General features: G+C 42.0%; 1 protein-coding gene across 2 annotated transcripts in view; it reads left to right on the forward strand.

Annotated features, from left to right (window-relative positions):
- Nucleotides 1-19,141, forward strand: part of KIF1B (kinesin family member 1B) — an 80,668-nt gene extending 61,527 nt beyond the window's left edge. For both annotated transcript variants that reach the window (XM_054395121.1, XM_054395122.1), the window contains 18 exons: nucleotides 327-417; nucleotides 986-1,104; nucleotides 2,091-2,146; nucleotides 4,881-4,989; nucleotides 5,608-5,674; nucleotides 7,048-7,132; nucleotides 7,381-7,486; nucleotides 11,603-11,717; nucleotides 12,257-12,390; nucleotides 12,913-12,974; nucleotides 13,668-13,813; nucleotides 14,175-14,414; nucleotides 14,825-14,896; nucleotides 15,559-15,680; nucleotides 16,432-16,581; nucleotides 17,074-17,266; nucleotides 17,943-18,061; nucleotides 18,771-19,141. In XM_054395121.1, the coding sequence (XP_054251096.1) occupies nucleotides 327-417; nucleotides 986-1,104; nucleotides 2,091-2,146; nucleotides 4,881-4,989; nucleotides 5,608-5,674; nucleotides 7,048-7,132; nucleotides 7,381-7,486; nucleotides 11,603-11,717; nucleotides 12,257-12,390; nucleotides 12,913-12,974; nucleotides 13,668-13,813; nucleotides 14,175-14,414; nucleotides 14,825-14,896; nucleotides 15,559-15,680; nucleotides 16,432-16,581; nucleotides 17,074-17,266; nucleotides 17,943-18,061; nucleotides 18,771-18,813 (2,029 nt within the window). In that variant the 3' untranslated portion in view covers nucleotides 18,814-19,141. The remainder of the gene's footprint in view (nucleotides 1-326; nucleotides 418-985; nucleotides 1,105-2,090; nucleotides 2,147-4,880; nucleotides 4,990-5,607; nucleotides 5,675-7,047; nucleotides 7,133-7,380; nucleotides 7,487-11,602; nucleotides 11,718-12,256; nucleotides 12,391-12,912; nucleotides 12,975-13,667; nucleotides 13,814-14,174; nucleotides 14,415-14,824; nucleotides 14,897-15,558; nucleotides 15,681-16,431; nucleotides 16,582-17,073; nucleotides 17,267-17,942; nucleotides 18,062-18,770) is intronic.
- Nucleotides 19,142-24,100: the final 4,959 nt, after the last annotated feature.

Below are 24,100 nucleotides of genomic sequence, written 5' to 3' on the forward strand. Positions count from 1 at the left end.
CGATGTGAAAAACTCTATATTAGATTGTACATAAACTCAATGGGAATGAAAGCTGTATGACCCTTGAGTAAATGAGTAGCTCTCAAGTGAAAGTGTGCTTTGGCTTAGTTTCTTAAGAAAGGGAATGAAAAGTGGGAGTAATAAAGGTACAGAATAAGTACAGGAATTGTAATCCCAAAGATTTGGGCATTCACTGAACTCCTTCTAAAATTCTAGCACAATAAATTGTTGGGTTTCTTTCAGTACTGGGTTCACAGCACAGCAATCCTCACTAAACTGTTCTGTGGTGATTTATTTTTATTATTTTTATTCTTTCTTCTTGAAAGCTTTTTACATCGTCATGATGAGGCTTTCTCAACAGAACCTCTGAAAAACAATGGTCGTGGGACTCCCCTTGGGTTTTACCATGTGCAGAATGTAAGTAAAACTTGAAATGAATAGTAAGTGCCTGTTTTAGCACTGGGAGTTGTTTGTGTCCTCCTTGTGAAACTCAAGAGGTGTGTGGGAAGGGTGGGGCAAGGGGAATTTTTAGTAGGAGGAGTAATCAGGTGAATGATGTAATTCCCAAGGGAGAACAAAATGCAGAATGATTGTGTGGCAACTTTAACTCTTCAGTTTCATCTCTGCTTCCTGCCTTCCCTGTTTCCTTTCTGGATGTGCAATGACAGCAGTGCAGAATTCAGGAAATAAAATATTTGTGAATAGCTGTGCTGATGCTCTAAGTAGGACTGTGTATATCTATTTTTATGCATTGTGTAATGCTTTGGCTACATGGAGCCCCCTCTTCTCCTACTTTAAAATGCCTGATACTGAAGCTTTCATTTTCTCCAGTATCAAGAGCAGAATGAATGCCTAAATCAAAAAAGGAATACAATAGCTTTTGCTGGGAGTGGTGCTAATCCATACGAAAAATAAACTCCTAAAATTCACACATAAAAGGTTTCCTTCTTGTATGTCTCATTTGTTTCCATACTTTGCCTAACAGATTGCTGTGGAAGTGACGGAATCATTTGTGGAGTACATCAAAACAAAGCCTATTGTGTTTGAAGTCTTTGGACATTATCAGCAGCATCCTCTCCACCTGCAAGGACAGGATCTCAACAGGTATTGTTCACTACTCTGGCATGAAAGCTGTTTGTGATGGTGCTCAGGATAGCTCTGCAGTTCAGGCTGTACTTTCTTATACTCCTGAATTATGTAGCCACACCCTCACCAGCAGGATTCCTGTATGGGGCTGGGGTAAGGTTGCTGGCAGCGACCTATTTACCCAGTGTAGTCTCGTTACTGAGTAATGGAATTGTTCTCAAACATGGAAATCTCTTTTGCCAATACAGCTGCATCCACCTCACCAAATCTGTTGTGGTAGAATATTAAACTCAGAACTTCAGTAGTGATCTCAGTGTGTTTGGGGTAAACATTTTAAGTGCTCCAAGACGTGGCATTCCCTCAGGGCAGGTGACCTGATGCATAAAGGTAGGATGACAAAAGACAAGAGAAATTTAGAGAGAAAACAAAATGCTCTCAACCTTTTGACATGCTTGTGCCAAAGCTCCTGAGCATTTAAAGTTTTGGGATCAGGGAAAGGACCTTTAGTGTCATCATATTCCCAGCCTAAGGGAAGAGGCTGTTGTCTGGACTCTTTGGCCTGGTTAGCCCTCCTGCTGCAGGCAGCAGCTGCAGAGGAAGCATGTGCTGGTTTTAGGAAGAAATGCCAGCTGAGGCTTGTTCCTTTCCCTTAAGTTATTTTGGGAAATGCCTGTTACCTACATAAATTTTTAGTGCAGAGTTAGGCGTGGAGCAGTTGGAAATGGTAAGGTTGCTTTGTTTTGGTTTTTTTTTTTTTTACTGCCAGCAAGAGTTAATTAGATTAGAAAAAGGACTTTGGTAGTCTGAGAAGCGTGCTGAGTCTACATGTTTTCCTGACAGGTGATATTTGCCTGTCTTCAAGGGATTGTGAGGGTATTTCTAGAGACAAAAACAGGTGGAAGAACTGTATTCTGTGTGTCTGTATGTACATATACTTGCGTGGGTTTGGATATTTCTTATGTTTAGCTGCCTCCGTTTGGCTAACTCTTTGCTTTTCTCTGTAGCCCTCCACAGCCTTCCCGAAGATTCTTCCCTCCCCCTATGCCACTCTCAAAGCCAGGTGAGAACAGTTCTCTAGTTCTGTACATTAGGTGTCTCCAACTGCAAGTGAAGGTTGCAGTAGGATAATGTTTTCTGAAGCTGTTCAGGACACCAAGAAATGTGATGGAGTGAAGGTTGCAAAGGGCACTAGTTCTGGTTTTGCTGGTTACCTTCCTTTTTCTGTGTTCTTTTCAACCTCCTTTTGCAGAAGTGCTTGTTGGTTCATTAAAGGGTAGAATTTCATTCCTGAGGTGTTGACCATATTCCATGAGACCTGGCTCTATGTGCTTACTGAGCACTTGACTGGAAATGTGCTTATTCATTAACAGTTTCATCTTTTTGCTCTCTAACATTCTTGTTTAGTGAGTCGCTCTTGTTGACATGATCCTTGGCTTTCTTTGCTTAATTGTAATAATTAATGCATGCTGAGCTCTTTGGTGGGTTTTTTCCATTTCACCTTTTAATTTCTCCCTTCTCCAACTTTCTCTCACTTGCATTTTTCTACCATCCTTTTTTTTTTTTTGTTTTGTGTGTGTGTTCCATTCCCTTTGCAGACCATGAAAGAAAAATTTTGTTGATTAGGTATCTTATGTCTGGCTATGTAAACGTGCATGTGCTGAACACACTGTCCGAGCATGCCAACGTGCTTGCCTCCTCTGCTGTGGCTGCTTTCCAGGATGGAACTGACCAGCTGCCACCTTTTCTCTTTCTGCCTGTTCCCAGTTGTCAGAGTGAGCGGGCTCCTAAACGAGATGGTTAGTAGCCGAACTTGATCTGTAGTAGATGTAGAAGTAGTTTGAAAACATCCTTCAGAATTCCTTCTTCCTTTATCATGGAGTATTCTTGGGACAGAAACTCCCATGGTCATGATCATGAAAGGAAGATGCTGTGCTTAAGTTTCGGTCTAGAGAGAACCATATATAGTCTATAAGCTCCAGTGTGCTAGGCATCACACATTTTTCTGTGTCACTGGATCTATTTCTGGCCCTCTGATTGTTTTTCTGGGTATGTGTTCTGTACATAGTTTTGTGATACTGGGATGAGAGATGCTGCATATAAAACCGAGCCAGCTGTAGAGGAAACATCCTGTTGTGTTCTATATAGGTTTCCTTTTCTGCTCATCTTTTTTTTTTTTTTTTTTTCTGCTACTAACAGTGCATGTTCCTCACTTACATGTGTGTTCTGTTTTACTAAAAAAACCCACAGGACAACACACTGGTTATAAATTGTGCCAGAGCAAGCCCATGAGAACTTCTACATCCACCCTTCATGTTTAGTTAAATCTTTCTGGGTTTTGGGTTTGTTTTTTTTTTTTTTCCTCTCTTTTGGGCTTCTGAGTTCTGTGCTCAGCAATAAACTTGAGTGACTTCTGTGTTTGATGCTTTTCTTGCTACCAACAGCACTGAGTCCAGCTGTGATGAGTTCATGTGCATCTACCTGGTGTGATGGGTGTAAAACAATGACTACCCTGAGTAATGAGTGAGGAGAGTAAATGATGACATTGAAGCTCTTGACCCCGCACGAGAGAGTTGTAGTGCTCTTGGCCACGTTTTACAAGAACTGGTTCTCTGAGGGGGATGCTCTTTTACCCAGAAAAAGAAACAGAATTCACTTTTTGCTCTTTAAAAAGAGACTACACAAGCACACCTGTAAGGACATTTTTAACTAGGGACTGTTACGCCCTTCCAGTGTATGGGAAATTAAATCATGGTAGAAGCTGAAGGATAAATAGAGGTGTGAAGATAGGAGAATCTTAAGAAGTCTTGAGCAAGGGAAGAATGTGGCTTAGAAAGGCTGGAAGGGAGAATAGTTATTTGGCTTAATAAAAGCAATGAATTTAATACGTGAAAGGAGAAAAAATGGAAAAGCTATTCCAGAGTTACAAAAATACCTCTTAGAGTACACAGGAGCTAAGCTTTTAGAATGTTCCCATTTGCAAACCTGAAATGAATGAACAGATAAGAGAAGTCATGTAATGACAGCTAAAGGATGTCAAGTGAATGTGTGTGGAGGAATATCAGGTTATTGCTGGAATTTCAGCTGTCCCATTATTTTCATAACATGGTTTATCCCTGCATTTGTGTGGAAGGAATTGGAGAGGATCTGGCCAGTAGCAATGACTAATACCAAAGCATAAGGAGCTCAGAAACTTTGCTTTTTGTGGCCCTGGAGTAAGTCCTGTTCAGCCTTTTCACACATATGTTATCTTGCCTAATCTGATACAGGAGACTAGCAGTTGGTAATATGAAGATAAGTGAAGACTGAAATTATAAGTTGTTGGTTTATTTATTTTTTTCTTACATGAGGAAAGGGAAATGTACTTTATGGGTAACACTGCAGGTGAACAGACCAAAGCAATTGTAAATCACAAACTGTTTTTTGTAAATCACAGACTGATTTATAATCACAAATTGTAAACCACAGACTGATAAACTATGAAGTAACTGATGCATATTTCAGGAAACTCTCTTTCTGTGGATCCAGACAGACTGCATGTTTTTACAAGCTTTTTGAGTGAACTTTGGTTTTGTTAATTTTTAAATAAAATCTTTAATAAAATCTTGTGACTTAGATTTAAAAGACAACACTTTTGAGAAATAAGTGACATGGAAAAAGATGTGGTCTGCAAATGTACACAGAATGCATAGGAACACTGAAAGGACAGGTTTTTGTCAGCCCCAGGGTGAGCTTTATTTGTTCAGTCTTTGTAAACCATTCTTTTTTTTCTTCTTCCTTTTTTTAATTTCTTCAAGTGCCAGCTACAAAGCTAAATACTATGAGCAAACCCAGCTTGGGCCAGAGCGTGAGCAAATATGACCTCCTGGTCTGGTTTGAGATCAGCGAGTTGGAGCCAACAGGAGAGTAAGTCCAGTGTTAATCTTTTCTGGTTTAAGAAGGGTGGTTTATGAGAGTTTGATCTTTTATCCTGTGCTCTGTTCAGACCAGGCTGATGTTTATCGATCATTATTGGGGAGTGGTTTGGCTGGTTTGTAGTGACTGAGTGCAGTTCTGCTGGTGCTGCTATCCCATTAAAAGGGCTGAAGAGATAGAATGACATTCTTTCCCACTTGAAGTAATCTTTCCACTTTGAAAGCCCAGGAACACCAGCTGAACAGGTGCTGGAAAAACTTCCGTGTGCGCCATGAGTTTTTAAATTCTTTGGGTCACTAGAGACTTTATGCTCCAGAAGTCATCTAGCAGGCCCTATTTTATGTTCACCTCTGCTACAGAGAAAGTTTTCCCCTGACAGATCTTTAGGGATTATGTGCCACAGAGTTTTCCAGAAGTACTGGAAGTGCAGTATATGATACTTCTACATTGCACTGAGGCTGTGGTGTAATAAAAGGTCTAGTCTGAAAGTCAGTAGAAACACTCTTATTTCTTCAGATAGTGATTGGAGAGGTAGCTGTTGGCAGTAGAACACAGTGAAGTTCCTGAGCTAGTTTCTTTCCTTCCTGTTGATGTGACTGTCTCACACAGGTATATTCCTGCTATTGTGGACCACACTGGAGGCCTGCCCTGTCAGGGGACGTTCCTGCTTCACCAGGTACTAATGAAGGCTGTAGAATAGCAAGGCTCATCTCTGTGGGGTGGGTTAGAATGCTAATAACTGGATTTTGCATCTTCCATGTCTTCTCCTTTCCCACACAGCTGTCTAATGATAGCTATAGGGTCAGTCATCTTTCAGTCTGTACTTAGTCTGTTAGCTCTGGGCTATGAGGAGAATGTTTGGCCTGTAGTATATTGCTGTTTGCTTATCAGTGTGCATCCCACTCATCAAAGAGGAAAGCCTTTAAAAAAGCAGGAACCTTTGGACCAGATTTGTGCCTTCAGTACTCTCCAGCATCTCTACCAAGGGCAAGGGCACAGAAGGATCATATGAACTTAACTTTCCTTGGTTCTTTCTCACTGATGTGGCTATGAGACAGATCCACAAAATGAGCATGTCTCAGTGCATTTTAAATGCCTGTAATAATCCTTAATAATAATTTGTCTTCAGCTAGATTCTAAAGATAATCCTAGTTAAATATTGTTTATATAATTTTTCTCTACTCTCAAATTCAGTTCCTTTTCATAGAGCCTACCTGTGACTTGCATTTCCTGACTTTCTTAAAATGATAGGAACAGGTCTTCTAGCTGAGGAATAATGGTGGTATTCTAGCCATTTCCCTAAAGACATCAGTACAAGTGTTCTGGTTTTACTGGTGTTCTTGTCACTTACTTCCCATTCAAACCAGAATAATTCTAGCTTCTGTAATTCCCTTGCCAAATCCACGGTACAGGCAAAGGCTTTTCAGCTTCTTTTGAAACAGTTGCACACAAAGCACCTTCTCTCTGGAGGCTGCCTTCTGTGTTTGGAGGAGTGAAATCCCTTGCAGGCAACACCTGGGGGAATTCTTTTTCTGATGTGGTGTTCGTTTCTATTCTAGAATTTTACCTTCTTCCGAGTTATGACAGAGTTTTATTGTATTTTGACTTGTAACACATACATGTGACAAAGGAAAGTAGCTCCATGAGTAGCTGCTGTTTTCTAGTAACTTCTTTTGGTGTATACGCTTTTTGTTTTGCTGCATAGACTTTAATATAACATAAAGGTATATAAGCACACGTTACCCAAGTATATGCTTGATTTTTTTGGTCACCTCTGATATATCCCTGGAACCATACGTATCTTCTTTGACACATGGCATCAATTCCAGGAGTATTTTAGATTAAAAAACCTCTGCATGAACTGAGAAGTATATAGTGTTCCTTTTAAGTTAACTTGAGGGCCTTGAAATACGTAGATGCCTGTACACAGTTACAGACTAATTTAAATTATTTGCTTCATTTTTGCAGTGTAAGTGCAAAGTAGACCATGTTTGTGTGCGTTTGTGTGTGTGAATACTTCACCAGTGTTTTGGTTTTGAACTCTACCAGGGAATCCAGCGCAGAATCACAGTCACCATTATCCATGAGAAGGGCAGTGAGCTGCACTGGAAAGATGTGCGAGAGCTGGTTGTTGGTGAGTCTCTTGTTTTGCATCTTGCTATGTAAGGAAGGAAAAGTACAAATAATAATTTCTCCTTGGAGTAGATTCTATCATCTTTGTGGAGGTGGATTTTGAAAAAGATACAGAGGAAAAACTTCAGTTTTGCAACTTGCAGTTGCAGCTGCTAGTTAATCACATAGTCTGAACTGATATTGGGGAAAACAAATTCCTTCTGTGTTTCAGATTTAGTTTTAACTGATTCCCTCTCCTACCCTTTTCAGGGCGTATAAGAAATAAAGCAGAGGTAGATGAAGCTGCTGTGGATGCTATTCTGTCTTTGAATATTATCTCTGCAAAATACCTGAAGTCCTCTCACAGCTCCAATAGGTAAGTGACAAAAGTGGGCACTCTAGCAGTAACCTAACATTTCTTTGACCTCTGAGGTATTGACAGAAAGCTGGGAATGTTGCCAATTACTAAATGTAGAATTCCTGAGGTGCAGGGCATACAGATAGAGAATGAACATTACCATAAATCCTTGCTGAAGCTGAAGTCCACCCTCTACATAGAAGGTTTCTTGATAATTCATATGAATTAGTTTCCATGTGTAAGCACCATAAAGGGAAGATAGAAATGAACAGTTTGAGGGAGTCTCAGAATGTAACCCAGAACATATAAATTGACATCCAGGTGTGTTGATAGAATGTAGCACTGAATTCCAAGAGCTATATTGGATATATTTATGGATGTGTACGAACTTGTATTGTTTCTGGAACAAGCATCTGACAATTTAAGCAAGAGCCATGCTTTGTAAATTAAACTTCATAATTTGTGGATTTATACAGATGTTTCACAAATTGACTCTGGTTCTAATAAGGGGGTGTCTGTTCCACGTAACTGCAGTCATTTTGGCGACAGCAGGGCCTCTGTCTGAGAGCTTCTGGCTCATTAGGGAGCGTTGCTGTAAAGATCAGTCAGACTCCACATTGTTTCGCTTCAGTGTCTGCAACAAAGGGCAGTGAAGCCGAATGCTGCGCAGCCTCTCCCTGCTCTGACATCAGCCGAGTCACTTGACCACTCCCTGGCTCTGCTTAGCTGGTGCAAAGCAGGAATATCTCTGAAATTTAACTCTGAAGAGCATTTCTGGAGGGGAGGGGGTTGTTCTGGAGCCCATCTCTGCTGCAGCTGCTGAATGCTGGAGGCGGTGCCCTGCAAGCACTGAAATGGCTCCTTCCTTCTCCATTAGAGGCTTGGACTTTGAAATACCACTGTGATATTAAGGTGGATTCTGGACACTGCTCTTCCCAACTGAATGTCTTCCTGCCACCTAGTGTCAGTAAATGCACCAGTGACAGGGCTTCAGCAGTTCTCTGCCTCTCTCTGACAAGTGAATTAATGGATCAGTATAACTGGAATGTACGGAGACTGCTGCTGGTTTCCAGTCTGATGCTATTGGATTTGCAGTTGGGAAGCCCTTTACTTCCTGTTCTCTAGCAATTTCAAGAGATTCCTCCATAGCTCAGTAGTTTTCCTTTAAATAGGCTGCTTGGGTAAGGGATGAGCTTGAAATGAAGCTGCTCACCATCTCTTAACAAAATGCCAAGGTTTAAGCTGTGGCATGAGTGCAGGGCAGGGTAGTGGAGTGAGATTGAAGCCTGGTAAGGGACATGTCTTAGGTTTGCTCATTGTCTGCAGATTTTTCTGATTGGTGTGGTGTTTGCTTTTTTATTTTTTTAAGTCCACTTGTTGTGTTCCTCTCAGCTGTTGCTTTTCTGTTCTGCTTTTGGCTGCACTAACTGAAGCTCTTTCTATGTTTTTACAGGCTCTTTCTTGATAAGGATATGCCTAGGTATTTTCTGTTTGCTTCCTTTGTGCATAAAGATTCTTGAAAAGAGAATGCTTTATGTCCCATTTGTATTGCTGCCACTTCCCTTTTAGCTTTTACTGAGTTCTGTTAGCAGGACTCTTAGCTCTTCCAGACCTAGTATACCTCCTTCTCCCCCTCCTTTGTGTCAGGGATTTATTCAGGTACAGCTCAGTGGGAGACTTGTGAAGGTAAATCTTCCTTCACACATAACAGGTAGCTTCTTTCCTTCAGTCTTCCTGATTCTCAAAATGTGCCAGCAAAATACAGTCCCTGTTTGTAGTCCTTGTTATTTTCTTCCTTTGTTCTTCATCAAAGAACTCAATTTGGAATTTTTCACTGACCCTGACTCTGCAGTGCTTGCCATGTTTGAAGTACCAAGTCAAGGACTGAATGATTCAGTTACTTGAAATTCCAGCTCAGAGTTGCACAGAACAAAAAAGCAGTGACTGCCCAGTGACTGGCATTCAACCTCTGTTGTTAGGTTGGATTTGCATCTGAAATTTAACCATGTGGTTGCTAGTTCTTAGTGTACCAGTTGGCAGAGAAGTGAGACGTGTAGTAGCTGCTGAGACTGGATTCCTCTCTCACCTTCCATACTGGATCACAGCCCAGCATGATGGCTGCACAATCTGAGACAGTTTGCACTCTGCTTGCTGTGTTCTGCCTCTTGGAAAAAAGAGAAGATGTTAAGCCTTCAGTGCTCCCAGTTCACCAGCTTTCACTAATACTGAATCCACATACAAATCAGTTCTAACTACATGTTGGTGCCTGTTTCTCCTGTTTTCCATGCTTTGCTTGTTCTGTGCTCCATTCCCCTCCTTGTGCTATTAGCTATGTCAAAAGATGTTTGCTTGCTTCTGCTTTTTTTCTCCCACTATGACTATTCTAGCAAGTTCTGCTTTGGACAGGCAAGACTTTGTATATTTAAAAAACCCGGTGGAGTAACTGTCTCGAAGCTGTGCTTGACTTCAGCTTGGTGTTCATGCTAAAATCATGTACTAAATGAGTGACCTTTAATGCTGCACTGAGGAACATTCACACCTGTGTTCTCTGGCAAATAGTGCAGAGCTGGGTCAGGGGCTAGCTGCATGGGCTTTTTCCCATCATTGGAGAACCAGGTTTTGATACCCAAAGAGTAGATCTGGAGCTTGCTAAAGGCTTAAAAAAATTACTCATGATTAAAGATTAAAACATAGGGACTCCACACAGATTTGTAAAGGGTTAGAGAACAACCTGTGCTGTTTGCCTGATCTAACTCAGGTAAGGATTATTACACTGCAGTGCTTTAGAAGTTGCCAATTCTAGAATGTGTTGCTCTGTAGCATTTTTAGTAGAAGGAAAACATTTAGAATTTCTACATGCACTCCTTCAAGTGCAGACAGTATTTGGCAGCATTCTCAAGCTGCATTACTTGACTGCACTTAATGGTCTCTCAATGTATCATCTGCAATTGGTATCAGAAGGGGATTTTGGGGAACTCTATTTGAGATCAGAACTTTTTTGCCTATGGTAAGTCTGCTCTCAAGCTGTTTCATGTTTCTCTTTGCTTTGTTTTGGGTTTTATTTCTTTGTTCCACCTCCACCCTGCTTTTTGTCACTTGTCTTTAGTTTAAATTTCTCCTTTTCTGAATTGGCCTTGGGCATTAGTACAGAAGCTCTTTAGAAACACACCTTGTTTTAAAAAAATAATGCCACATGCCTTTAGCACCACGTCACTGGATTCAAAATGGGACAGAAAACCTCAGCAATGAGAGGATTTGGGAGGGAAATTATGTTGAGGTAATGAAGAATTAATATCTTCTTTTTTCTGTTACCAGTGTAGGAAAGCATGCTGTATTCCTCAATGAGGCTCTAGGACTTCTTTCCAGAGGAAAAGGAGAAAGCTCATTTCCCTAAGCCTCTGTTAGAGTATCTGATGATGTAGCTGTTCTGTGTATGATGCTGTCTCTCACTTTTTTACTTGAACAGATGAACTGTGGGAGTCTTCAGCTCCTCTTTCCATACATCAAACTGAAGAAACTTCTAAGAAAAAGTTTGTGTTAGATCTGCAAGTCATTACTTGAAGCTAGTAGGGACCTAGAAAGAAATCTCTTACCACTTGTCTATAGGGCTTATCCCTTCCTATCATTCTTATTTACTGCTGGAAGCTACTGGTTTTTTAAGACTAAATATTAGAAGGATCTCCTCTGTTGCTATATGTTAGTCCTAAAATATGGGGTAGAATGTGTGTTGCTTATAAAACAGAATGTGTTGCTTGTAAAACAGAATCTTCCCCTGCACTTTGGTCCAGCTGGGCTGAACTGCACCTGAAACAATAGAGAGGAATTCTCTTTGTTTAGAAACGCTGTTCTTCAGTGCTGACTTCCTGTGGTGTCGTGACAGCTTTTGTTCTCCTCTGTATTCCATCCTTGCTGTTTTAGATTAGTCTTTTCTAACAGGCAGTGGTTTCTCAGACCTCACTATTTGAGGCAAAAGTAAGTAATCTTGGGAAAGAAAAGAAGGTCTTTCCTCAAGTATTTATCTAAGCCACCTAGAGTCATAAGGGATAATGGCAAGAGGGGATGGCTTTACAGTGACCCAGGAGAGGGATACAGAGGAACTCTTCCTATTGAGCATTTACTGTGCTTTTTTTCCAGAACTTTCTATCGGTTTGAAGCAGTCTGGGACAGCTCCTTGCACAACTCTCTTCTCCTCAATCGAGTGACACCATATGGAGAGAAGATCTATATGACCCTTTCTGCTTACCTGGAGGTAAAAGACCTTTTTACTTGTGACCCAGGTATAACTGAGGCAGCAGAAAGTGTGTACCCACTGGACTAAGTGACTTGGAGTCCTGAAGCCAGTGAAAGCCTTTATTCATTTTCTGAGAACAGAGTGGAATAATTTATTCACAGTTAACATCTTGATGTTGAGATATTATTGCCCTGCAACAAATGTGAAATGAAAGTGCTGATCTCCTTACCTTTCTGTGTCTCATTTATCTACCTTTGCATCTGAAAATCCACTGAAATCAGGGGGCATTGCTTTGTAAGTACTACAGGTGTTGCAAACACTGGCCTAGCTCTTGGCTTTGTGCGCAAGACACTGTTGTTTTGTGTAGTACAAATAATTTCACCTACAAGATGTATCAAGAAATGTGGCAGTTCTCTTTCACAGAAACACAAGTGAAAGCCCTTCACCAAAGACCCAAACAAGGACAAACTTCAAAAAGCTGTACCACTGACAAAGGGCAGCTCACTAACTTGGCATGGCTTTCTGCAGCCACTCACTCACTCCTGTTTTCCTCTTAGCTTGACCACTGCATCCAGCCTGCTGTTATAACAAAGGATGTTTGTATGGTCTTCTACTCACGAGATGCCAAGATCTCCCCACCGCGATCACTGCGCAATCTCTTTGGCAGTGGCTACTCCAAATCTCCAGATTCGTAAGTTCAGTTACCAGGTTTGGTATCAATGGTTTATGTCAGCATCTGCTTGTCCTCTTGGAGGGCATGGGGAGAATGGAACATAGTTTTCTTTCTTTCTTCCTCGAAAGTCTGCATTGTTACAGTTCTCCAGTCTGGTTTGAACATTGTTTCATGCATGTATTTCAGTGAAATTCTGATGGTTTCTCTCTTTACTGACCCTTTTTCCAGCTTTCTGACTCCACAGCTGGGAAGAGAGATCCATTTCTCAAGCTTGCACATAGATGATCCTGGCCTGGAATTTACTGCAGCAGCTGCTCTCTGAGGCTAATGGGGGGTGGGGGGAAACATGGAGAAAGTGCCCTTTTTAGGGATCTTGCAGTCTGTCCTGGCTATTCTGATTCAAGATGAGAATTCAGATGTAGTTCTAATTAACAACTCTACTTAAGCTTCTAATTTGGGGACCACTAAAGTAAAGCTAGTTCACTTTATTTCTGAAAGTAATACTTGGGTTTTCTTCCCCCTCTGGTTTCTTGTGAACAGCAATCGAGTAACTGGCATCTATGAACTGAGTTTATGCAAAATGGCAGACACAGGAAGTCCAGGTGAGCAGTGGCTGGATGTGCAGGTGACAAAAATGCTGTGAATGAAATATTGCAGAAAATTTCTTAGGCAGAATGGAGTGAACATTTTTGTCTGGATGAGAAACAGTTCCTGTGTTTCACAGGAGCAATGGAATATTGCTGTTGCATAAAACGCTTACACAGGCTCTTACTTTCCACTTGGGTCTGCATTTGCCATCAGTGAACCTAGGATTCACTGAAAACTTTGCGTTTTCTGACACAGGTATAGCAGGGAACTGGGCATGTACCTGAATCAGAGACTTGGCAGGGATAACACATGGCTCAGAACTAACACATCTGAGATTTGGTTTTGCAGCAACAGAGTTTTCTCTTGGTCTTTTGAAGATATTGCTGATAGCTGATGCAAGGTTGATAACTTGGAAGGAATGAAGGTCATGTAGTATCAGTATACTTTCCCTCTCAGACCTAGCATTTGGAGTTCTTGCATTGAATGAGACTGAACAGGAGTTTGCATTGTATCGTGGTCGACAGTAAATGTCTGAATGAAGTCATAAAGCAGGATTAAATCAAATCTAGTTTAGATGTGATTGCTGTCAATGAAATCATTGCTTTGTGTATTGCCAGCCAGCAGAAGGGTTATTTTTCACCAGACTGGTTAATTATTTCTTAGTGGCTATTTTTTTAACATGCCTTATGTTGGGTTTTACTACTCAGGAATGCAGAGGAGGAGGAGGAAAGTCCTAGATACATCTGTGGCATATGTGCGAGGAGAAGAGAATCTGGCAGGTTGGAGGCCCAGGGGTGACAGCCTCATTTTAGAGCATCAGTGGGAACTGGAGAAACTGGAACTGCTGCATGAGGTGAGTAAAGACTTTGAGGGAAGTTGAAGAAAAAGCACAACTGTACCTGTGAACCTGCCTTTAGTCTACCCACTGTGAGACCTTCTGAGCTGAATGGGTTCCCAAATGGGAGTTTGTTCTCTAAGTCAAGACTGAAATAAATTCTCAAAAACAGAGAAGACAGAAAGTGTGTGTCTGGCTGCAGAGCAGAATCTTCAGCTCAGAATCTCAGTGTTAGTCAACTTGTGGTGCCACTGTAAACTCCCCTCCCTGGGGAAAACATTTGCTGGTACAAATCTTAAAAGAACACATAAGAATTCCTTAAATGGAACCAAACAGGCAACATTCTGGAGCATTTGATTCTGATTTCTTTTCTTACTAGGTGGAAAAAACCCGACATTTTCTTCTGCTCCGTGAAAAGCTTGGTGACAGCATCCCCAAGTCCCTGAGTGACTCATTGTCTCCCAGTCTGAGCAGTGGAACCCTCAGTACCTCTACCAGCATTTCCTCACAGATGTCAACTACAACATTTGAGAGTGCTGTGACACCCAGTGAGAGCAGTGGCTATGACTCTGCAGATATAGAGAGCCTGGTGGATCGGGAGAAAGAGCTGGCCACCAAGGTATGGAGGGGGAAAAGCATCATGGCTCTAAATTGAGGTGCCAAAGATGATTATAAATCAGTGATGAGCTTCTCAGATAGCATGATCCATGTCCAGTATTGTGTGAGTTTCATTTTGATATGCTCTCTAGTGAATGATCCATTCTCACTAGCCAGTCCTGGTGGCTAGGTTTGTGCTATGGCTGCACCTCATTCCCATCCCTTAGTAGCTCTGTAAAGGTAACTTGCCAGTTTAACAAAGAAATTGATTATTCCCCTCTGGGATTTTTCACAGCAGTTTAGTGTTTGGTTATTGCTCTCACATGAGCTGCCAAGTGTGTCTTGGCAAATTTCCTCCTGTGTTCATATTGCCCTGAAAATCTCAATGTAAAATTCTTTGTGTTGTTTAATGTTTTTTCCCCCCAACCTTAGTGTCTGCAGCTTCTTACTCACACCTTCAACCGGGAATTTAATCAGGTGTACAACAGCATCAGTGACTGTAAGGTGAGTATTTGATGCCATACAACACACTCCTCAGTAGTACTTACCTGTAGTACCTGTGTAGTACAGTTGGGCTCTATGATCTTAGAGGTCTCCAACTGAAACAGTTCTGCAATTCTGTAATGTCCTGCTGATGTTATGAAAAGACAAGACTTTTCATATTAGTTTATTTTCAGTCTGTTGGAATCATCTGGCTGTTCAGCAGCAGGTTCCAAAGACTATTCCAGGAGGTAGTGGTGTGAACTTGAACTGTAGGATAGTTTCTAGCTTATTAGCAGACTGGAAGTGCTCTGCTGCCTTTCCCTACATACACTTTTCTCCATGTAAAAGCAGAAATTGGGTATTTTAAAAACTCTGGACTGTAGGCACAGTGGACACCAAGTTGCAAACTGGATAGTTCAGTATTCTTTTGGGCATATCAGGGTGTGAACAACCAGAAGTGTAGGACAATAATAAGGAGCTGTGCCTACAGCAGTACCATTGTGTTTTCACCCCCAGATAGGTTTGTGATGGTCATGTCAAAAGCTTGACAGCTGAGCAGGGCACTAGCTGATAGAAACAGCTTTGTGTTACCTGAGCCCCTTCATGCTGACTGCCATCTTATGGCCAGGGCTGAGCAGCAGCTACAGAACCTTCTCTAACGTTTTGCCTGCATTGTCTGGCAGCTGTCAGATATTTCTCCCATCGGGCGGGACCCGTCAGTGTCGAGTTTCAGCAGCGCTACCCTCACACCTTCATCTACCTGCCCTTCCCTGGTGGATTCAAGGTGCAATTCAATTGATCAGAAGTAAGTAGAGAGTATCACTGTTAAAACAAGGCTTCTCAGGGCTTCACAAATCTCTTTGCTATGTTTTCTGACTTCTTTTTCCCCTCCCTCTTTCTTCCTTTTGCCTGCTTTCAAATATGTCTCTGCACAATCCCCTTGTCTGAGCTTGTCCAATCACTCTGCACAATCATGTTTCCCTGTTTTCTTATTTTGAAGGTTTGTTTTTTTCCCTCTGTACTGAAAGAACAGACACTTGTCATTCCAGTGACCAGTGTCTCTTCAACGTGTCAGTCCACAAGTGTTTTTCAGAGGTCTGTTAAAAAAACCTACTAACAACAACACAGAACAGACCAGTTTGGCCAGAAATATGTGTTTACCTTTCTCAGCTGTATCTGTAGAAGATAACTTCTCACAAAACAAGGAATAACTACTCAGTGAAAGGCACTTAATTTGTGCCTTCTCACCTCAGCATCTTTGAGAGTCCATTGTACATCACACCATAGTAAGACAGATGTCCGTGTTGTGAGTGTTGGGCAAAAGAAACAAGGGAGAACTAGTGGGAAAACAACTTACTTGCAGTTATTACAAGTTCTGTTCCAAGGGAAGTGCTATTTGATATTGTACAGAGATCCCAAAGAGATGTCATACAAAAAATGTGGACTGGAGGATGAAGCTTGTAAGACAGCCTAGGTTGTGGATGCACTAAACTTCCATTGCCTCAATTGTTTGGCTTTTTTGTGATTTACTTTTCCTTCTCTGCCTTTTTTTAAAGGACACCAGAAGCAAATTCTCGTGCCTCCAGTCCCTGCCATGAAGTTGAACAATTCCAGATAATTCCTGCAGTGGAATCTTCCTATCTTGCCAGAGCTGGAAAGAATGAATTCCTAAATCTTGTTCCTGATATTGAGGAAATCAGACCAGGGTAAGTTCTCTGTTGTGTGATTGTGGATTCCTGAGCTGTCATAAAGACTTTCTGGGATTTATAGTTTCTTTGCCTCATTTGAGGAAGGTAAATTAGACAGATGACAGCAAAACTGGAGAGTCCTGTATGATGGAGGCAAGATTAGTGAAGGTTGTGTTGATAATTCATCTCTGTGGCACTCATTCCCTGCATCTGCTTAATGAACAGGATTTGTGTGTCTTAAAATATAATGTCTGTTAGCATCCAAAACGTGGCTGAAGCTCACTGAAGTAGACAGCATTGTAGGTTCTCTTTCTGTCAGACTTTCGCATAGTTCTTGAAGACACATTTCGACTCTAAGGGGACTTCTTCGTAATCCTGGTGCAGACAAAATGTATTCAGGACCAAATGTCTTACACAGTGTTTTGAAGTTAATAGGGATGCTCATTGGGTGCCTTGTTTAGGGCAAAATGTATTGCTGTTAACTTGTGGGTTTGGTTTGTCTGTTTCCAGCTCTGTGGTCTCAAAGAAAGGATACCTCCACTTCAAGGAGCCACTTTCCAGCTCCTGGGCCAAGCACTTTGTGGTGGTTCGCCGTCCCTATGTTTTTATTTACAACAGCGACAAAGATCCTGTGGAGAGAGGAATCATAAACTTATCCACAGCTCAGGTGGAGTACAGTGAGGATCAGCAGGCAATGGTAAAGGTCAGTCTGAGAGCTGTTTATTTACCCATAGAGCAGGAGCATTACAGGTAGTTATTTATATATATATATAGATATAGATATAGATATATACATACATATATATATTACAGGTAGTTATTTTTATATGTATATATATATTACAATCCATACTCTGTGTGTCATCTCTGATCTGAGGAGAGTACGTCTGTGTCTTGGAGAATGTTTGGCATCTGATGATTCTACCCACAAAGTATCCAGTTTGTCCAAAACATCAGAAACCCTGAACACAGCTGTACAACAGACTGACTGCTGTTAGCACTGTGTTTGTTTTTATGGGCACATGGTAGTACCATCAATCTGTGTGCTTCAGGTTTGGAGTTTCATTTGGGTGGTATTGGGGGGGGGTGTTTTGTTTTGTTTGTTTAAAAAACCAAATCTAATCAACATACACAAACATCCTGCAGGGAATCAAATTAACTTTACTGGTCCAGATCAGCAGCTCTTGAAGTCCACACTCATGAGTTAAAATGTATTTTGTAGGAGATGTCCCTGTAGTAAAATCCTGGAAATGACCAGTGAAATGTAAATGAAAGACCTCAGGTCTTGTGGAGTTTAGGAATGTGACTTGGAGGAGAAACAATCATCAGCTTCTGTGCTTGTAGGCTTCAGTATTTTGAATTGTCCTTAACTGTTCCAGACACCCAACACATTTGGTGTGTGCACAAAGCATCGTGGGGTCCTGCTGCAGGCCATCAATGACAAGGACATGAATGATTGGTTATATGCCTTCAACCCACTCCTTGCTGGCACAATACGGTAAGAGGCAGCTCGTGGGCAGGCAGTGCTGCAACGCAGGAAGGTGGTGAGAGAGGCAAGGAGGCAGAAAGTCACAGAATGTAGTCTTGTTCTGAAGAACTTGACAAGATGAGTGAACTGAAGGAGGGAAGGGAAGTAGGCAGCAATAGAAACAGGATCAACCGAGCCCTGTATTTCAGTGGCTGTTGCTTTGGCTTGTGGCATTTTTAGCAGGTGTATCCAGTTTGAACATGTGTGCTGTGCTTCATGTTATGCTTCATGGCCTTTGGAGCCCACAGGAAGCTTTCCTTGGGTTGCCTCTGCACAGGCAGTTCTGGGCTGCCCTTTCATTTTCTGGATTGTGAGCTAAAGAAGAAATTCTCATTTCCTTCCCTTTTTTGAACTTCTCTAGAAGCTTTACCTTAAACAGATCACAGACATTCCCTGCTTGCTGGAGAGATCTTATTATGCTCCAGTAGCTCTTCCTTTCAGTTAAAAAAAGTAATTAAAAACCAGTAACAGTGCAGTCCATAAGAGATCTTGTCCTCCTTTAAAGGAGCACAGCAGAAGTGAGAAGTCTTTCTCATGACAGCCCTTGATTTGTTTTACTTTCTAAACATGTGGAGTAAACTGGGATCGTGCCAAAGGAATTTTGAAAAGACAAACTGGGGAGGGCACTAAAATAAACTTCCAGAATTCAACAATTTCTTTTTGTTTGTTTCTTGTGCAGGTCAAAACTGGCTCGAAGACGCACGGGCCAGCTGAAGTACTGAGTCCATGTGATGTTCTCATCTGTTCTCCCTAACTCACTTCTAGTAGATAAAGTGTTACCTCTCGTTTTCTCTTTGTGATTCTTGACAGTTTCTCTTGTATGTAATCCTGTGGCTTAACATCCCCTACCTTCCCAGCTCCTTCAGCACATTTTCTGGGTATTCTAACCCTGCTTAGTTTCTTTTCACTTGTACTGAGAATCATACTAGTAGCATGTGGCCAAACAAAAAGAGAAAAACAAAAAAAAAGAAAAAAAAAGTGATTATGCACGACTCTGAAAAGGAAAAAAAAAAAGTTATTTATTTTTTATTATAACAATTGTATTCCCATTCCAACTGACCTTTTGGTATCTGTCCCACTGTCCATTGTTGTCTGTCTGGACTGCTGCAAGTTTTTAATTCAGTTTGTGACTTGGCAGTAGTCATTGGTTCCCTCAGGGCAAAGTTCTAGTGCCAGGGAAAGATAAATTCTTCTACATAGGCATTACCCAGCCAGGAACTGCAATAGCTCCTCAGGCTTTCTGGATCCAACCTCCCATTTAAACTCTGTTGAAAGCTGATATTGGACATATCTGTCTGGGCAGACTGGATTTTGGACTTGGTGCAAGGTTTTGATTTTTTCAGGGTCAAACAGGCTAATCTATGAGCTGGAAAAAGATAGGGAACAAACCAAGAAGGCCTGGCTAGAACAATCTTCCTTCAGACTCTTGCTGTGTGGTTGCAGGTGAACAGTGGTTGGCTTTAACTCTTTCCCAGAACATTAGCACTCACTGCTCTGCCTCTGAACTGAGCCGAGGAGGCAGAACCTGTGCTGAGGAAAAATAAGCCACATCGCTGAAATCCTAGGTATAATCCCTAAAGTTTTAGATGCCCAGCTTCATATTTGACAGATGGGAAGGTGTTGATATGAGACAGGACAGAGTGGTTGGTTTCCTGGAGCGCTTTCAGGAGACCACCACAAGAGGGCAGCGTCTCCTCGTGCTGCTTTCAGTCCTGACCTCGAGTTCTCTCTTGGAAGAGGTTTAGAGTTGTCTCTGGTAGCTGAAGACAGGCTGCTCTACGGCATCGCTCTGGAAGGCCTGATTTGTGCGTGCACCCCTTATCTGTGATCCTGAGATCCCATCTGTTCAAGGGAAGGCATCCTCTGGATACAATACACTTCCTAGACCTGGCACTTGCAGTGTCCTCCAGGGAACAGCAGGACACTGTCACATCCTTTTGGAATAACTGTTGAATGTCTTCTAATTTCCCTGCTACAATTTTCAGCAGCCAGAACCCCCTAGTTAGTTATAACTTAAGAATTAATCCTTCCTGGAGGACAGATCAAGTCCTGGTCAGTGAAGTGTAATGATTGGAGATCACCTGGGTAGTAGTTCTTGACCTACAAGGGCCAGAGTTTTGGTCCTTGCCCCAAAAAAGGGAAAGAAGAAAATAATTTCCTTTCTGAGAAGTGAACTCACCGTTCTTAGTTAGGTTTTCATGGAGGTTGGGGGCTTGGTTTGTTTTCTTTTACTATGTTTCAGCCTGCTGTGCTATTCTTGACTAACCTTGGGCACTGCTAGGGCTTGCTGTGATCCCAGGGAACGTACAGGAATTTCATCCTGAGGTTCTGACCTCTCAAAGGGGAGAGGTAAAAGGGTTTGGTCCAGTAGGCACATCTAGGTACACTCCAGGTCAAGAAGGTCATTTTGATTCAGCTCCCCCATCGGCAGGTCATGCCATCCACTGGGAATTCTGTGACCGGAAGTGGACATGGGACTGGCATAAGCTTTGTGGGGTTTTCATTCTTCAGTGAAGTGCAATGCATAGGGAGACCTCCTGAAAGCATGGTTGGCAGAGGAGTGGGGAGGTGGAGTCTGACCCTTGCTAGGAGGTATTTTTACATGTTCTGAGCTAGTGCTCAAGCTACATCATGTGCTTGTGCTGTCTGCTGTGGTCCTCAGATGTATTTCAGAACTGGAAACCAGAGGGAGGGAGCATCCTGGGGACCCAGGAGTGTAATAGGAATGTTTTTTTGTTCTTATTTTTCTCTTGTTTTGTCTTGTTTAATTGTATATGTCTCTTAATACAGTGATGCTGTTTCTTTGTTATGCAATGGATGATAATGCCCTTCCAGTGTGCTGGTGCTGCAGAGAGCTCCCCAAGCTGAGCTAAGCCCATCTTAAGAATTAGGTTAATTGTAAGCACTAAGTTGTTGCTGCCATCACCACTGTTTAGAAAGATGGAATCAGTTTGGGGAGCAACTTAGGTGGTGGTATTTTGGGACACACTGTGAGAGCATTTTAATTTTTTTTTTTTCCAAATAGAAGAAAACTAGTTTGCTAAGTCTTTGCTTTGGACAAGCCATAAAATGAGCTAAGAAGGTGTCTTGCATAGAGACATGGCTAAGGGATCTTCCTTCAAAAGCAGGAAGAGACAGATGCTTGTTTTATGCAGAGCTGCAAATGTTACAGCTGTGTTGCATATATGTAACTCTTCAGTCTAAAGACTTCCGGTGACTAGATGTCTGTGTAGCTAACAGATCATCAGAAGAGCAAAATGCTGTTTTTAAGCATCAGTATCTGTGACAAAATAGGTTCTTGTTGTGTGGAGTTCGATTGGGCATTGCTGGTTTTAGGCTGTCATCAATTATTTAAGCCTACTTTGAGACATCAGTTTTCCTACTTAAAACTGGGGACTGAAATCAGCTCAAGTTTTCTTTAAAAGGATAACAACAACAAAAATAAATTAAAAACAAACTGAAACCCCAACAAACAAAACTCCCAAACTAGATTCCATTCACTTTAAAGCTTTTTTGTGCTAGCCCAACATGCTACAAAGAACAAGAAGGGGAAAATGTGCTAAGCTGCCTTCCCTGGACATTTAAACCCTGTTGGTTACCTGCTGCCTGGAGGTGAAGTCCTGGAGTCAGCCAGCTCCTGGGACTCAGCTGTTGCAGACCAGGAATCCTGCTGTGGGCCAGCCAGCCCACTAAGCACAGCAAACCTCACAGGCATTTCTTTGAGGGAGTGGTGTGAAATTGCTGTGGTTTGGGGGTTTTATGTTCCCTGCTAAACGGAAGGAGAAAATGATCAGGTTTTTTTGTCCACTGAAGCCAAGTTGTTGGTGTTGGAGCTTTGTCGATATTTTGAAATTAAACCAAACCTCCTCTACTGTATTTTGGAGCTGCACTTTAAGTACCTTTTTAAAGATTCCTATATTCTGGATGCAAAAGGGAAGGGGAATATTACTTCCAAACCATTGAGAAAAGGTTTGGGTTTGTTGGTCAGTGTCTAATAGTCCTTACTACTGATAAGCAAAGTATTTCAAAGCAAAGACTTCACTTTTTGCTGCTTGTTATCTAATTTACAGGGATTTAATTTCATGTAATGTATATTTATACATCTGTAATTAATTGAATATTAGCTAAGAAAGGATTAGCTTTGGAGTAACACCCACTGGTACTATACAATCAGCTAACCCTGCCTCTGCATACGCATCTGTCTGGTACCTTGCACAGCCTTAGTTTGTGTTTGTTTAGACGTGGGGGGGGGTGTTTCTGTTGAAGATGCAGCTCTTAATCTGCAGTTTAGAGGAAGGAAGCTGATGCTGCTCTGGAACGGTTTGCTGAACGTACTTCAACAAGGGGCTCCAACATGTGCGTTGCATCTCTCCATTGTGGTCAATAACCCCAACATGTGGTCTGAACTGTACTGTATCTAGCAGGAATGTATTAATTTTGTGCTTCCTTGTTTAAAAACATCAGCTCTTCAAGAGCAGGATTGACTCTCTTTTGTTCAGAAGGCCATTTATGCACTCTTAAGTATTCAAAATCAAAACCAGTCCTACACTAACCAGATGGTTGTGTCCAATGCTACTGGAACAGGTTTTAAATTCACAGGCTTAGCTGTGTTTTCAGAAAACTGAGGGTATGGAGGTCCTAAGTCTTCAGTTCTTGGTGTTGCTAAATTAGTGGCCCGATCCTGAGCAGCACTGAACTACCTCTTGCTTGCCTTGAACCATGGGGCTAGAAGCAGAGGGGGTCTTGAATGATCAGCACTTCCCAGAATCAATTGTTAATTTTCCACTCTGTTTGTTCATTCTTCATGTGCAGTTGATGAAGGCCCTTTGGTTTGGCCAGCAGACCTGCTGCTGCACTGAAACGCATGCTTTGGGTTTTCATTTTGGTCTCCATTTCCCTGTGGAATCTCTGTACACAAGGTATATGCTGTATAAGTGGCCTTCTTGAACAAATCTCTTTGCAAACTGATTTCATCCCGGCGAAGGAGTGTATCAGCAACACTGTACATTAATTTCAGGTTTCATTTTCTTATTTTATTTTGTAAATATATCTGATATTTGGAGCTTGAGTATACAAAATGTAAATATAGTTCATGTATTTGTACTAATTCTGATCCATTTGCTGTATAGCCTTAGGTGTGCAATGCAGATATCTGTGTATGGTAACCTTGCACCACTGAACTGTTAGTGACCGAGGTGAAACAATAAAGGTACAACCAATGCATTAGCAGACAGGATGCCTGCTCCTTCCCTTGGGCTTTCATTACCTGCATTGATTACTTGGTTTCAAAATGTGTCCCTAACAAGCTTATGCTTTTGTGAAAGGAAATTTGTCTTGGCTGTTCTTGAGGAAGATGAGACCAGAAGTGTTCAATATATTCATCAGCAGCCTGGATGAGGGCAGAGGGCACTGTCAGCAAGTTTGCTGATGACTCCAAACTGGGCAGAGTGGCTGATGCAGCACACTGCTGCCATTCAGCCTGACCTGGGCAGGCTGAAGAGCTGGGTTGGGAGAAATGGAATGAAATCCAGTAAGGGCAAAGGCAGAGTCTTGCATCTGGGAAAGAACAAACCCATGAACTGGTACAGGCTGGGGACTGACCTGTTGGAGAGCAGCATAGGGGAAAGGGACCTAGAGGTCCTGGTGGACAACAGGATGACCGGGAGCCAGCAGTATGCCCCCGTGGTCAAGAAGGCCGATGGCATACTGGGATGGATTAGAAGGGCTGTGGTTAGTAGGTCAAGAGAGGTTCTCCTTCCCCTCTACTCTGCCCTGGGGAAACCACATCTGGAATACTGTGTCTGGCTCTGGCAGGCGCACTGGACTCGAGATTGGAGGTCCCTTCCAAGTCCTCACATTCTGTGATACTGTGGAGCAGCCTCTTGGGCTGTGCATGAGCAGGTTTTGAAGCATGCTCTATTGCACTCCAAGCTAATTACACTGGGTGCCAAGTGAAACAGCAAGCATTGAGCAGAGGAGCTGTCAGCAAGGCATAAGCCTCAGCTTGTC

Source organism: Indicator indicator, chromosome 32 (genome assembly GCF_027791375.1).
Source record: "Indicator indicator isolate 239-I01 chromosome 32, UM_Iind_1.1, whole genome shotgun sequence".
Taxonomy (NCBI): domain Eukaryota; kingdom Metazoa; phylum Chordata; class Aves; order Piciformes; family Indicatoridae; genus Indicator; species Indicator indicator.